Source organism: Heptranchias perlo, chromosome 21, assembly GCF_035084215.1.
Source record: "Heptranchias perlo isolate sHepPer1 chromosome 21, sHepPer1.hap1, whole genome shotgun sequence".
NCBI classification, from domain to species: domain Eukaryota; kingdom Metazoa; phylum Chordata; class Chondrichthyes; order Hexanchiformes; family Hexanchidae; genus Heptranchias; species Heptranchias perlo.
In genome coordinates, this window is record NC_090345.1 from 13,307,177 (window position 1) to 13,324,150 (window position 16,974).

Sequence of the window (16,974 nt, forward strand, 5' to 3'; positions counted from 1 at the left end):
TCAGCACATCGACTGGTTGGAAATGAATCACATGCAAATCCGTACTAAACAGAATTTAATAGTTCTTAGTCATCTCCATTTGATTTCATTAGTATCTGTCTTTTTTATTTAACGTTTTAAAATTTACATGTCAAGGGTAAGAAAAAACTGTATCCCTATCCTATTTATATAAGCTTTTATTGTGCAGATTATCAAATAACCTGTAATTTATAGCTGTAGTTATATATAAAGAAACTTAATGTATCTTTTTACAACCCCATCATTTTTTATGGCCTAGTCATAAACAACAATGAGCGAGCCAGATGCTATTTACAATCTGCCCTTTTTAGATGGGTCATGATCTCTTGGGGTCTACAATTAATACATCTTGAGCCGTAACTTATACATACATGGTCCTTTGACAGTGGCTAGGGATGAGCATTAAGATTTTTTACACTTCATTTTTTGAGTCCTTAAACCTTAAAAATCAGGTATTCACATCAACCGATGGTAACTTATATTTGCTAGAAAAATGGTGAATAGATAGCTGCCAAGTCTGGGATTTATTCCTTTCTCTAAGCGTTGGTGGTAGGGAGCTTCTACTGGGAACTATGGACGACGTAAACTGGTCAAAAGGGGCAGGTGGGTGAGTCAGTGGTATTATTGATCGGCTGGCTAAATTTTGTTGTCATTCCATTGATAAGGGGAATTGAGGATTCTAGAGTTATTAATAACATTGTTTGATCTTTTTTCAGGGGAAATAGGGAAAGAAGCTAAGTAAGTGATCCTTAAAGTATGGGATCAACATCTGGTGTGGAAGGATGGCCATGATAAAATAATCATACATAGGCTCCAGGTGAAGTGGGCTTGTTACTCCATGTGGCTTTTTCTTACGCTGGACTCTCTAATGTTATTTTTGATTATTGCTGGCAGTGATAAGGCGAGACCTAAAGAGACCAATGCCTGGACTTTCCGCAGGGGTTCTCTGGTGGGTGATTGGCAGAACCGTCCCCCTCCCCCAGGAAACGGTATAAATGATTAAAAACAGTGATTTACATTGTTTCTCTGGGGTTGCTCTGATCTCCTGCTGAAGTTCAGGCAGGAGAACGGGAGAAGCTCGCAGAAAATCGGGGCCCAAATTTCTGCTTGTCCACAAGACTATGTCCCCTGGGTTACTGTTATCATTTTCATAGTTCAGAGCCCTAGGCGAAGAGTGTACTTCTGCTATTGTATATGTAAGTTTAATAATTTTCTCATAAATGTTGTCATTTTTAATGTTTTTATTATGTTACAAACATTACAACCAGTACTAAGTCCTCAGTTAAGTGTAGAGAGAAAGATGGTTGCTGAAAGGATTTTGAAAAAATCTTTGGAGTGATCTGGTTAATTTCCTTACTGATCTATGTTATTGGTATCAGATGCTGACTGCAATTTTTGAATAGACATTTTATTGATATTGCTGATTGGTAGTTTTCATTCCCACTTGCCATGTGTCAAATGGTACATCCTGCATCTGTTCAATTGTGATTGGTCACTGTTTCAATAAATGCAACATTTTAACATAAGTGTTACAAAGTGTGAATTGTACAGTACGATCCCAGACAGTGGTTGGAATGTGGAACTCGCTACCACAAGGAGTACTTGAGGTGACTAGCATGGATGCATGTAAGGGGAAGCTAGATAAACACATAAGGGAGAAAGGAATAGGAGGGTATGCTGATAGGGTTAGACGAAGTAGCGAGGGTGGAGTCTCGTGTGGAGCTGAATGGCCTGTTTCTGTGCTGTACATTCTATGTAATTCCAAAGTATGAGGGCCAAATATGTGCTAAACACAATGGATAGATAGGCAGGTATATATTTTTTTTTATTCATTCACAGGATGTGGGTGTTGCTGGCAAGGCCAGCATTTATTGCCCATCCCTAATTGCCCTTGAGAAGGTGGTGGTGAGCCACCTTCTTGAACCGCTGCAGTCTGTGTGGTGATGGTTCTCCCACAGTGCTGATGACTTTTTGTAGTGAGATTTTACAACTGAGTGGCTTGCTAGGCCATTTCAGAATCAACCACATTGCTGTGGGTCTGGAGTCACATATAGGCCAGACTGGGTAAGGGCAGCAGGCTTCCTTCCCTAAAGGACATTAGTGAACCAGATGGGTTTTTATGACAATCCAGTAGTTTCATGGCCATCATTACTGATACTAGTATTTTAATTCCAGATTTTTATTTAATTAATTGAATTTAATTAATTAATTGAATTTAAATTTGCCAGCTGCTGTGGTGGGATTTGAACTCATGACTCTGGATTTTAGTCCAGGCCTCTGGATTACTAGCCCAGTAACATAACCACTATGCTACCGTACCCGGTTATAACATCGTTATAAAATTACTGCTCTCAGATCTACGGGAGGTTCTTGCTTGGTGAACAACGGAAATGACTGCCAGCATATGGAAAGTCCACGCAGGAAACATTGCCAGGTTTACAAAAAATAATTTTAAATTAAAGTACCCTCCAACGTAGAAAAGTTATGCCTAAGGTTCATAAGCAAATAGATTTTCACGTTATTTAAAATTAAATGCCTAAAGCTTTTTTTAAGGGATATCACTGTTCCTGTAAAATTGTTCGGTAATCTTTTTAGACTTGTATAACACGACAAGTAAGGTTTTCTGCAGATTGAGAATATAGGCCACATTTGACTGCGGGCCGTGCATATTTGGTTAACTGTAACTATTTTCCATCTGCACGATTGTCCGACTGAATGCACCGCCATGAAGAATAAGGATGATAGAATTGATACCTGGCTCATTGATAGAAAGCACAAGGTGATGACAAATAGAAAAAGCTCTGGCTGGGAGCAGTGACCATTGGAGTTCTGCAAGGATCTGTTCCAAGTCCCCTGCTTTTCCTACTATTCGTAAATAAAATGGAAGAGCATGCATCTTGTAATATTACAAAATTTGCTGATGACAACACGCTATGTGATCAATCAATGAGTATAAGACAAATTGATTGTATTCTCGGGAATCTGGACCGCTTACCTTCCTGGGCTATGAAATTGCAGATGGAAAATAAGGGAAGGGGAAAAATTGTCCTCGACCCCATGTATAGTGACATCATAAGTATGTTCAAAAAGAATTTAATTAATGCATTTATAATATTTGTACACATGGCAATAAGAATAATTCATCCCATTATTAGGTTTTTAAAACTTTTTACTTTTTATTTAAAATGTTAAATGTTTGATAGGGTTCAATGAAGTAAGGTGGGAGGAGGCTCATGTATAGCATAAACACTGGCATAGACTGGTTGGGCCAAATGGCCTGTTTCTGTGCTGTAAATTCTATGTTTGTTTCAGCAGTGTAAAGTAAATATTACAGTAATAAAGCTACTGCTACACAGTTAATATTGCAGTAATAAAGCTCCTACAATACAATCAACATTGCAGTTTTAAAGCTCCTACGATATAGTTAGCATTGCCGTAATAGAACTCCTAATATACAGCTAATATTACAGTAACAAAGCTCCTACTATACAATCAACATTACAGTTTTAAAGCTTCTACTATACAGTTAATAATGCAGTAATGAAACGTCTACCATACAGTTAGTATTGCAGTAATACAGCTACTGCCAAACAGTTAATATTGGAGTAGTAAAGTTACTCCTGACATCTGAATACCATATCAGTTGTCACTGTCACATTACTGATTGTTTCAGTCGTGCTGAAATCTCAACGAAAGACGGTCAACCCAGGGAGTGTGGGATTCCCTGGAGCTGCTGGCAATCAATGGGTTAAAATATTAATTTATCTGCATTATCAATGCTTAGCACCGACAAATGAAACCTAAATATAACGTTTAGAATCACATTTTACATCTTCATTAGCAACAACATAAATAGCAAAAATTTAGTTCATGATCTCCGGAAGCTTTTTTTTGCGTGCATGGTCATCTTCTGCAACTCTTGGCAGTCACTGCTGTTAACCCTCTTCTTCCAAATCCATAAGGTTTGCCAGTGGATATAAGGGTGCTCACAGCCCCTATGCATGTGAATCTGCTGTGAAATAAGCACAGCATCATCTCATTTTACATCTCGGAATATAAGACCCCTCTGTTTTCTTCAGCTCACATACCATGAGTATTAACTGTGATCCAGAGCTTCTTTATGTACATTTATAACATATCTGTGACTGTAAAGAGAAAAACCACCAATGCTGGAAATCTGAACTAAAACCAAAAAAAAAAGCTGGAAACGTACAGCAGGTCAGCCAGTGTCTGGAAGAAAAAAGATGGGTTAATGTTTTAGGTGTGATCCTTCATCAGGATTCATCAGACTATTTGTGGCTATTTTCCCTATCCACCCCCTATGCTTGCTGTAACATTGAGCCCTGCTGATGTATTGCAACTAAGCAATTAGGGGTTGGAAAGGTTTGTTTGATGGCAGACCAAACACTAGTCAGCAAAGAGCTCAAGTATCTGTGAGATTCAGACAGCCTATATCTTGTTTCCAGAAAATGATGTAAGCCCCCACTGGTCTTAGCACCAGAAATAAATATAGATAAGAACATAAGAACATAAGAAATAGGAGCAGGAGTAGGCCAATCGGCCCCTCGAGCCTGCTCCGCCATTCAATAAGATCATGGCTGATCTGATCCTAACCTCAAATCTAAATTCATGTCCAATTTCCTGCCCGCTCCCCAATTCCCTTTACTTCTAGGAAACTGTCTATTTCTGTTTTAAATTTATTTAATGATGTAGCTTCCACAGCTTCCTGGGGCAGCAAATTCCACAGACCTACTACCCTCTGAGTGAAGAAGTTTCTCCTCATCTCAGTTTTGAAAGAGCAGCCCCTTATTCTAAGATTATGCCCCTCGTTCTAGTTTCACCCATCCTTGGGAACATCCTTACCGCATCCACCCGATCAAGCCCCTTCACAATCTTATATGTTTCAATAAGATCGCCTCTCATTCTTCTGAACTCCAATGAGTAGAGTCCCAATCTACTCAACCTCTCCTCATACGTCCACCCCCTCATCCCCAGGATTAACCGAGTGAACCTTCTTTGTACTGCCTCGAGAGCAAGTATGTCTTTTCTTAAGTATGGACACCAAAACTGTATGCAGTATTCCAGGTGCGGCCTCACCAATACCTTATATAACTGCAGCAATACCTCACTGTTTTTATATTCTATCCCCCTAGCGATAAAAGCCAACATTCCGTTGGCCTTCTTGATCACCTGCTGCACCTGCATACTAACTTTTTGATTTTCTTGCACTAGGACCCCCAGATCCCTTTGTACTGCAGTACTTTCCAGCTTCTCGCCATTAAGATAATAACTTGCTCTCCGATTTTTCCTGCCAAAGTGCATAACCTCACATTTTCCAATATTGTATTGCATCTGCCAAATCTCCGCCCACTCACCCAGCCTGTCTATATCCCCTTGTAGGTTTTTTATGTCCTCCTCACACTCTATTTTCCCTCCCATCTTTGTATCATCTGCAAATTTTGATATGTTCACTCTGTCCCCTCCTCCAAATCGTTAATATAGATTGTAAAGAGTTGGGGACCCAGCACCGACCCCTGCGGAACACCACTGGCTACTGGTTGCCAGTCCGAGAATGTACCATTTATCCCAACTCTCTGCTTCCTGTCAGATAACCAATCCTCCACCCATGCCAGAATATTACCCCCAATCCAGTGATTCTTTATCTTGAGCAATAATCTTTTATGTGGCACCTTGTCGAATGCCTTCTGGAAGTCTAAATACACTACGTCCACTGGTTCCCCTTTATCCACCCTGTACGTTATGTCCTCAAAGAACTCAAGCAAATTTGTCAGACATGACTTCCCCTTCGTAAAGCCATGCTGACTTTGTCCTATTAAATTATGTTTATCCAAATGTTCTGCTACTGTCTCCTTGATAATAGACTCCAAAATTTTACCCACCACAGATGTTAGGCTAACTGGTCTATAATTTCCAGCCTTCTGCCTACTACCCTTTTTAAACAAGGGTGTTACATTAGCAGTTTTCCAATCTGCCGGGACCTTTGCCGAGTCCAGAGAATTTTGGAAAATTATTACCAAAGCATCCACAATCCCTACTGCCACTTCCCTCAAGACCCTAGGATGTAAGCCATCAGGTCCAGGGGATTTATCCGCCTTGAGTCACATTAATTTACTGAGTACCAATTCCTTCGTGATTTTAATCGTATTTAGCTCCTCCCCCCTAGAGCCCCCTGTTTGTCCAGTGTTGGGATATTCTTAGTGTCCTCTACCGTAAAGACTGAAACAAAATATTTGTTCAGCATTTTTGCCATCTCCATGTTTCCCACCATTAATTTCCCGGTCTCATCCTCGAAGGGACCTACGTTTGCCTTAGCCACCCTTTTTCTTTTTATATAACTATAGAAACTCTTGCTATCTGTTTTTATATTTTTTGCTAATTTATTTTCATAATCTATCTTCCCTTTCTTAATCAATCCTTTAGTTACTTTTTGCTGTCTTTTGAAGACTTCCCAATCTTCTATCCTCCCACTAAGTTTGGCTACCTTATGTGTCCTTGTTTTTAGTCGGATACTATCCTTAATTTCTTTACTTAGCCACGGATGGCTGTCATTTCTTTTACACCCTTTTTTCCTCAGTGGAATATATTTTTTTTGAAAGTTGTAAAATAACTCCTTAAATGATGTGGAGATGCCGGTGATGGACTCGGGTTGACAATTGTAAACAATTTTACAACACCAAGTTATAGTCCAGCAATTTTATTTTAAATTCACAAGCTTTCGGAGGCTTCCTCCTTCGTCAGGTGAACGATGTGAAAATGAAATCCTCGAAATGAAATCGCATTTATAATTCACAGAACAATGCTTGGTGATTACAGACAGTTTTTTCAACTGCCCGTTGCCAAGGCAATCAGTGTGCAGACAGACAGGTGTTACCTGCCAGGTCTCAGAATATACAAATCACCAAAAAAAAACAACAAACAAAAAAAAAACAGAGATAGAGAGGTAGAAACATAGAAAAGACAGCAACTGACCCGTTATATTAAAAACAGATAACATTTGTTCGCTGGTGGGGTAACGTGTAGCGTGACATGAACCCAAGATCCCGGTTGAGGCCTTAATTGAACACCACTGTTCATGTACCGTCTTACCCTTTAATCTATTTTCCCAGTCCACTTTAATCAATTCCACTCTCATACCATCATAGTCTCCTTTATTCAAGCTCAGTACGCTTGTTTGAGAACCAACCTTCTCACCCTCTAATTGGATATGGAATGTAACCATGTTATGGTCACTCATTCCAAGGGGATCCTTAACTAGGACATTATTAATTAATCCTGGCTCATTACACAGGACCAGGTCCAAGGTTGCTTGCCCCCTTGTAGGATCAGTTACATACTGCTCAAGAAATCCATCCATAATACACTCAATAAACTCTTCCTCAAGGCTGCCCTGCCCAATTTGATTTGTCCAGTTAATATGATAGTTAAAATCCCCCATAATTATAGCTGTTCCCTTATTACATGCCCCGACTATTTCCTGATTAATACTTCTTCCAGCAGAGTTGCAACTATTAGGAGGCCTATATACTACGCCCACTAGTGTTTTTTTCCCCTTATTATTCCTTATCTCTACCCAAACTGTTTCATTATCCTGATCCTTTGTCCCAATATCATTTCTCTGTATTACAGTGATTCCTTCCTTTATTAACATAGCCACCCCACCTCCCCTTCCTTCCTGCCTGTCCTTCCTGATTGTTAAATACCCTGGCATATTTAATTCCCAGTCGTTGTCACCCTGCAGCCATGTTTCTGTAATGGCCACAAGATCATATCTGTGCCATTAACTCATCCATTTTGTTACGAATGCTCCGTGCATTCAGATAAAGAACTTTCAAATATGTTTTGTGACACTTAGTTCCTGCTTTTTCCTTTTTTAACACTTTACCTTTTACTCCATACCTTCTGTCCCTTCCTGACACGCTTTCCTCTGTCTCCCTGCTCAGGTTCCCAACCTCCATCCACAGCTTTGATGCTGGGTTAATCGCCATACGCCTTCTAGTTTTTATTTTATCTGTCGTGCCTAAAGTACACTTTCTTTGCGCTGCTCTACGCTTTTCCCTTTCACTTGTTCTTGAACAACTGTTTGTACTATTTGTATTGTAGATTTCCCCTGGGTCTTCCCCTCTCTTGCTGCTCTCAACTTTATTCCCTTCTGACTCCCCGCTCAGGTTCCCATCCCCCTGCCACTCTAGTTTAAACCTTCCCCAACAGCACTAGCAAACACCCCCGCGAGGACATTGGTCCCGGTCCTGCTCGGGTGTAACCCATCACGCTTGTACAGGTCCCACCTTCCCCAGAACCGGTCCCAATGTCCCAGGAATCTAAATCCCTCCCTCCTACACCATCCCTGCAGCCACGCATTCATCCTGTCTATTCTCCTGTTCCTATACTCACTAGCACGTGGCACCAGTAATAATCCTGAGATCACTACCTTTGAAGTCCTGCTTTTTAATTTATCTCCTAACTCCTTATATTCACCTTGCAGGACCTCATCCCTTTTTTTACCTATGTCGTTGGTACCAATATGGACCACGACTACTGGCTGTTCACCCACCCCTTCCAGAATGCCCTGCAGCCGCTCCGTGACATCCTTGACCCTAGCACCAGGGAGGCAACATACCATCCTGGAGTCACGTTTGCGGCCGCAGAAACGCCTATCTATTCCCCTTACAATCGAATCCCCTATCACTATAGCCCTGCCACTCTTCTTCCTCCCCTCCTGTGCAGCAGAGCCAACCGTGGTGCCCCGAACCTGGCTCTTGCTGCTTCCCCCTGAGAAGCCATCTTCCCCCAACAGTATCTAAAGCAGAATATCTGTTTGAGAGGGAGATGGCCCCAGGGGACTCCTGCTCTACCTGCCTAGTCCTTTTACTCTGCCTGGCGGTCACCCATTTCCTTTCTGCCTGTGTATTCTTTACCTGCGGTGTGACCACCTCACTGAACGTGCTATCCACGATAGTCTCAGCATCGCGGATGCTGCACAGTGAATCCACCCGCAGCTCCAGCTCCAAAAGACGGTTAGCCGGTAGCTGCAGCTAGACACACTTCCTGCACACATGGTCGCCAGGGACACTGGTAGTGTCCATGACTTCCCACATAGTGCAGGAGGAGCATATCACGGGTGCGAGCTTTGCTGCCATGACTTGCCTTAGACTCTCAGACTCTCTTCCCGCTCTAGGTCTCCCCTTTTATACTCTGCTCACCTCTCGGACTCTCCTGTGACGTCGCACAGTAGTTGTCTCTTGTTGCAGGTCTGCTGCTGCTTTTATTCCCCAATCTCAGTCTTCTACTCTCAGGTCCACTGCCGCTCTGGGGAAAAAGTTCGGAAAAGCAAGGCAAAGCAGCACCTCCTTCCCCCACTGCACCAAACTCCCCCACTGCACCAAACTCCCACACGTACCAAACTCTCAGCAGCTCACACTGTGTAGTCCGCACTGACAGGCCCCTGTATTTCTACAGTTTGTGACTCAGATAAATCAGGCCTGCCCCTCCTTCAAGTACCAGTTTAATCTAGCTAACCAATTAACTTGCTACAGCAGCTCTCTCTGCTGAAGCCTGACAGAAACTTAAAAATTTAACTTAAACATTTGAAAGCAATTGAACTTAAATTGATCCCACATCCTTATCCACACTACATCAAGGTATTCATTCTTCCTTGGCACTTATTAATTTCCTTAGGTTCTGAGGGGAGCTGTGCAAGGATTATGTGCCCCTGATCCAAGAAAAAAATACTTTCTGAAAGGCCAGATTATTATCCTATGTACAGGCCAGAAGCTAGACTTTGGTAAACAATAATTAACAAGAAGAGACCCTTGCTGTTTATCAGCAATTACCTTTCGCTGTGACAGGAGAAGGGATCAAATCCACTGCGATTGTACAAAAACATGGCAACTATTTCTGAAATCTTCATCTAAATGTGATATAAAATGGTTTCATTAAAAATATCCAAAATTAAATCACAATGTCCAATCTTTTGGAGAAAATGAAAAATAGATTCCCATGTACTTCACAAATTGACCATATTTAATTCCTCTGTTTTTATTTACACTCTATATGTACAAGCTATATCCCATAATTCTTTGCAGCTCCCTTTGGACCTTCAGATTTATATTTATATGGTGGATATGGTAATATAGTGGTCATGGTACTAGATTGGCAACCCAGATGTCCCACAATGGCAAGTTGTAATGTTGAATTCAATAAATCTGGTAATTTGTGCGCCATCACTAGAAAAAAATGATCATGAAAGCTACTGGACACTTGTGAAACCCTTCAGGGAAGGGAACCTGCCACCCCAACCCACTCTCGTCCAGGTGTGACTTTAGTCAACACTATCTGGTTGACTTTTAATGCCGTATGAAGTGGCTTAGCAAATGCTATGAAGCACCATCTTCTCAGGACAACCAGGACTGGACAATAAATACAACAACAACTTGCATTTATATAGTGCTTTTAACGTAGTGAAACGGCCCTAGGTGCTTGATATAGCTTTTTCAGCATCACTCACATTCTGAGAACAAACAAAAATTATATCATTTGTTGTCTGAGTGCCCACCTGGTTCATTTTAATTTCCCTTTCCTCTCTTTTATTTACACTGAGCTTCAAATAATTCTCATAGTATTTGCTATCCCCAATGAAGATTCTTTAGTTTGGTCCCTCCCAAATTAGTTTCCAATTTAAATAAAAATTGTTCTCAGGATGTGGGCAATGCTGCCGAGGCTGCATTTATTGCCCATCCCTAGCAGCCCTGAGAAGGTGGTGGTGGGCCTTCTTCTTGAACTGCTGCAATCCTTGTGGTGATGGTGCTCCCACAATTATTCATGAGGTATGAAGCACTTATGCACAAGCGTTGTGTATAGAGGCAATGATGCAGCATATCGTACAAATCATGCAATGCATGATTAGTGCGGTACCTATCCCTGTGTTTTTTTCCAATCTTCTGAGGAATAGTGCATCCAAAACTTTGCTTCATATAAATTGCCTCATGTGTCATCAGAGGCTTCTCCTGGGCTAACCTACCACCTGTTTCATTCCTTGTCGTCTCTTATTTTGTTATACAAGAACAATGGGAACTTAATAAGATAGGCTCACAAGCCACTTGTATTACATTCATGAATTTGACTGTGTTAAGCATTGCCTTTATTTCATTGATACCTTCAATAATCCAGTGTTGAAATTATCTTTCATGTATATCCTCCATATCCATAGTAATATAGGTTCCTGTGCCACCGAACATTATATTTATTAATTTGACTGTATTGATTATTGTCTTTATTGCATTGATATGTTTAAGTCAGAGTTAAAAGTATCTTTCATATATGTCCTTCATGTCCATATTAATACAGGTTTGTGTGTCACCCAGTATTATATTCATTATTTTTTTTTCACTGATATTTAAAAAAGTTACAGTCAATAGCATCACCCACATTTATCTTTCATGTACATTTTAAAACAGAATGATATTCTTGCCTTACCTTTGTACTTGTTTTTAAGCCATATCACTCTGTACATCTCCTGCCAGATCCTTACAGTTGCAAATCCAAGTTGACTCAGTCAGTAATATACAGTCATAATACTTCAGCTCACTATTCCAGGATCATCCTGGAATGCAAAGATAACCACCTGCTTCTCTTTGCCACCTCAAACTGTCTTCTTAAACCCCTCTCCCCTGCCTCCTCCACCCTCACCTCCAACAACAAGTGCGAGGAGCTCATGGACTTCTTTGTCACTAAGATTGAGACCATCTGTTTAGCTGCCTCTGCTGCTTCCCTCCCTTCCCCTAGCCCACAAAGCCAAACTTCCCCTAAGGTTCACCCCTACCCTAGCCATGAACTCCTATCCTTCTCTAGTTTCTCTCCTATCTCCCCTCATGCCCTGTCTGAGCTCATCTTGACCATGAGACCCACCTCCTACTCCTTCAACCCTATTCCCACCAAACTGCTGACCACCCAACTTCCCTTCCTGACCCTCATGTTAGCTGATATTGTTAACGGTTCCCTCTCCTCAGGTACTGTCCCCTTCAAATCTGCCATCATCGCCCCACTCCTCAAAAATCCCACCCGTGATCCCTCTGTCCTTGCAAACTACTGCCCCATCTCCAACCTCCCTTTCCTCTCCCAAGTCCTTGAACGTGTTGTCGCTTCACAAATCCGTGCCCATCTTTCCCGCAACTCCATGTTTGAATCCCTCCAATCAGGTTTCTGCCCCTGCCACAGTACTGAAACGGCCCTTATCAAAGTCACAAATGACATCCTATGTGACTGTGACCATGGTAAACTATTCCTCCTCATCCTTCTTGATCTGTCTGCAGCCTTTGACACAGTTGACCACACCATTCTCCTCCAATGCCTCTCCCCCATCATCCAGCTGGGTGGGACTGCCTTCGCCTGGTTCCATTCTTATCTATCCAGTCATAGCCAGAGAATCACCTGCAACGGCTTCTCTTCCCACTCCTGCACCGTTACCTCTGGAGTCCCCCAAGGATCAATCCTTGGCCCCCTCCTATTTCTCATCTAGATGCTGCCCCTCGGCAACATCGCCCGAAAACACATCAGATTGCACATGTAGGCCGACGACACCAAGCTCTACCTCACCACTACCTCTCTCGACCCCTCCACTGTCTCTTATTTGTCCGACTGGATGAGCAAAAATTTCCTCCAACTAAATATTGGGAAGACCGAAGCCATTGTCTTCGGTCCCCGCCGCAAACTCCATTCCCTAGCCACCGACTCCATCCCTCTCCCTGTCCACTGTCTGAGGCTGATCCAGACCGTTCACAACCTTGGCATCCAATTTGACCCTGAGATGAACTTCCGACCACATTTCTGCTCCATCGCCAAGACTGCCTACCTCCACCTCCGTAACATCGCCCATCTCCGCCCCTGCCTCAGCTCATCTGCTGCTGAAACCCTCATCCATGCCTTTGTTACCTCTAGACTGGACTATTCCAATGCTCTCTTAGCCAGACTCTCATCTTGCACCCTCCATAAACTTGAGCTCATCCAAAACTCTGCTGCCCATATCCTAACTCGCATCAAGTCCTGTTCACCCATCACCCCTGTGCTCGCTGACCTACATTGGTTCCTGGTCTGGGAATGCCTCGATTTTAAAATTCTCATCCTTGTTTTCAAATCCCTCCATGGCCTCGCCCCTCCCTATCTCTGTAACCCCCCTCCAGCCCTCCAACCCTCCGAGATCTCTGCGTTCCTCCAATTCTTGCCTTTTGCGCAACTCGGATTTTAATCGCCCCACCATTGACGGCTGTGCCTTCAGCTGCCTAGGCCCTAAGCTCTGGAATTCCCTCCCTAAACCTCTCCGTCTCTCTACCTCTCTCTCCTTCTTTAAGAAGCTCCTTAAAACCTACCTCTTTGACCAAGCTTTTGGTCACCTATCCTCACATCTCCTTATGTGGTTTGGTGTCGAATTTTGTTTGATAACGGTCCTGTGAAGCGCTTTGGGATGCTTTACTACATTAAAGGTGCTATATAAATGTGAGTTGTTGTTGTTGTTGTAGTAGTAGTAGTAGTAGTAGTAGTAGTAGTAGTAGTAGTACATTGCTTGCTTTATGCCCCCCCATCCCACAGGCCAAAAGAGGTTAATTGTGTTTTCCACATGGAATCTTCCTCCTGGGTTAGCATTATTTATTTATCAGTTTTTTTGAAACATGCTGTACACAAGACACATAGGTTCAGAGTTGGTAAAGATGCGTTTTCTGATTATTTCAAAATATTTTAATCAAACTTTGCCCTGTGAGTGGTGACTGGACTCCTCTCTCAGGCAAACTGGAGCTCATTTGTCACAATGCCATGCACCACCCGACTCATGCCAAGTCAAAATTAGCGCAGGATAAACCGACCTCTTTGAACCCATGATGAGCGGAATTCACGTTGCCCATGAGTTTGAGTACACCACAGATTCACGATCATTCACAGATCACCACCTTAAACACCAGGCAAATAATGGAAAGATCACAGATAATGATATGGGGGATTATGTGGTTGTGTTGTACGTTGTTCACTAACAGACAGCACCGTGGAGTACGAAGGACCCAGGTTTAGTCCCTCAGTCCGCCCAGTTTCTAATCTGCACTGCCAAAGATTATAGAATCTCCTTGGACAGGGAGGATAAACTTGATTGAGATGCCCCGTCTAGCAGTACTGTACCCCCTACCTCCTCGTGGCTGGTCAAGAGCACCATTGCCCTGGGAGCAGGCTGACCACCACTTTCTCATTGGCAGTGGAAATGTGAATCCAAGCAGACCTAAGATTAGCGGATATGGAGATGAACTTCAAAAAATAGATGTAAACACAGGTGTGTAAATTATGGGTGTGCAACACTATGACCTCGCCCAGTGGAAAAATTAGCACATTATGCTTGTCGCAGATTTTGTCTGCGTGTGGGTTTTCTAACACGAAAGCACTTCCCGTTGCTTTGAATTTAATGTTCTTTGTTTCTAGCAGTTTCCACAAAGGAAGCCTGGACCCAGCCGAGTTGTTCACATCTGTAATCTTCCTGAAGGAAGCTGCACGGAGGGCGACGTCATTAATCTTGGACTTCCATTTGGGAAAGTCACTAACTACATTCTCATGAGGGCCACAAACCAGGTGTGAAAACCATGATTTCTTCCAGCTGTTAATTCCACTGTATCGTTTTAAACTCTATTAACACAGTGCTCTGTAAAACAGCATACCATAGCCTTATCGTCAAGTATTCCTTTAAAATTAAACCCAGGTGTTCTTTTTAATAGAGCTTATTTACAAGTTAAGCAAATATTTCAAAGTGTTTGTAAGTTTACAAAGCCGCTCTAAAGACTCCACTTCCCATGAGCATTTCTCAATTCCTCGGGAATGCTAATTTTGCCTATCATAGATCAAAGAGGTGTGCTGGTGTGCCAAACCGGACAGCTGAGGCGTCAAGCCTCGGTGCCCAGCCCGAGACATAACACAAGTATGGTGGCTTTGATTGGGGGCCAAGTTATCACAGAGTAATGCTTTCAATTTTCTTACTTCTTTAAGTGTTATGTTTTTTCTCAAAACCTGGATGAGTTTTGATCAAGAAACACTCTAGGATAAAGCCACTGTACGTCCTGTTCCTGGAATATTGCTTTAATTATTATTTTTTAAAGTAATGTATTCTTGGTTTAAAAAAAATTGAATTTTCCAACATATTAATTTTTAAAAAATCATTAAACTTCTCCCAGTACTGCAGTGTGTCCAGTTGCTTGGAGATGTGTGAAGTGACCTGAGCTAGTTTACCTTTTTTCCCTGTGGGGAAGCTCTTGAGCTCCACATTGGCAGTTCACCTCAGTGACCTGGTTCACAGAATCATAGAATGGTTACAGCACAGAAGGAGGCCATTCGGCCCATCGAGCCCGTGTCGGCTCTTTGTAAGAGCAATCCAGTTAGTCTCATTCCCCCGCTCTTTCCTCATAGCCCTGCAAATTTTTTCCCTTCAAATATCTATCCAATTCTTTTTTGAAAGCCATGATTGAATCTGCTTCCACCAGCCTTTCAAACTGTGCATTCCACATCATAACTACTCATCGCATCCTGGATTATTAAAGCTTCCCCACCACCGAGGTTAAACTGACTGGCCTGTAGTTGCCGGGTTTATCCTTACACCCTTTTTTGAACAAGGGTGTAACATTTGCAATTCTCCAGTCCTCTGGCACCACCCTTCCAGGAGGATTGGAAGATTATGGCCAGCACCTCCGCAATTTCCACCCTTACTTCCCTCAGTAACTAGGATGCATCCCATCCGGACCGGGTGACTTATCTACTTTAAGTACTCTCAAGTATCTCCTCTTTGTCAATTTTCACCCCATGCAGTATCTCAACTACCTCGCCTTTTACTGTGACTTTGGCAGCATTTTCTTCCTTGGTAAAGACAGATTCAAAGTACTCATTTGGTACCTCAGCCATGCCCTCTGCCTTCATGCATAGATCTCCTTTTTGGTCCCTAATCAGCCCCACCCCTCCTCTTATTACACATTTCTTATTTACATGCCTATAGAAGACTTTTGGATTCCTTTTTATGTTAGCCGCCAGTCTATTCTCATACTCTCTCTTTGCTCCTCTTATTTCCTTTTTCACTTCCCCTCTGAACTTTCTATATTCAGCCTGGTTGTCATTTGTATTATCAGCCTGATGTCTGTCATACGCCCCCTTTTTCAGCTACATCTTATTCTCTGTCTCATCATCCAGGGAGGCCTGGCTTTGGTTGCCCTACCTTTCCCCCTCGTGGGAATCTACTTAGACTGTACCCGAACCATCTCCTCTTTAAAGGCCGCCTATTGTTTGAACAGTTTTGCCTGCCAATCTTTGATTCCAATTTACCAGGGCCAGATCTGTTCTCAACCCACTGAAATTAGCCCTCCTCCAATTAAGTATTGTTACTCTAGATTGTTCCTTGTCCTTTTCCATAAATAATCTAAACCTTATGATAACTATGATCACTGTTCCCTAAATGTTCCCCCCCCTGGCACTTGCTCCACTTGACCGACTTCATTCCCCAGAACCAGATCCAGCAATGCCTCTTTCCTCGTTGGGCTGGAAACATTCTGATCAAGAAAGTTCTCCTGAACACACTTCAAAAATTCCACCCTTCTTTGCCCTTTACACTATTACTATCCCAGTCTATATTAGGGTAGTTGAAGTCCCCCATTATCACTACTCTATAATTCTTGCACCTCTCTGTAATTTCTCTGCAAATTTGCTCCTCTATATCCTTCCCACTAGCTGGTGGTCTATAGAATACACCCAGTAGTGTAATGGCACCTCTATTGTTTCTTAACTCTAACCAAATAGATTCTGTTCTTGATCCCTCAAGGACATCCTCTCTCTCCAGCACTGTAATATTCTCCTTAATCGATACTGCCACACCCCCTCCTTTTTTTTCCTTCCCTATCTTTCCTTAACACCTTGAATTCATGATAATTT

The 16,974-nt window shown here is 42.4% G+C and overlaps 1 protein-coding gene across 2 annotated transcripts in view; it reads left to right on the forward strand.

The window, feature by feature from the left end:
* rbm20 (RNA binding motif protein 20) overlaps positions 1–16,974 on the forward strand; it is a 191,741-nt gene that overhangs the window by 120,980 nt on the left and 53,787 nt on the right. The window contains exon 6 of one of the 2 annotated variants that reach the window (XM_068002111.1): positions 14,494–14,640. In XM_068002111.1, the coding sequence (XP_067858212.1) occupies positions 14,494–14,640 (147 nt within the window). The remainder of the gene's footprint in view (positions 1–14,493; positions 14,641–16,974) is intronic. The other variant, XM_068002112.1, reaches the window with a different exon arrangement.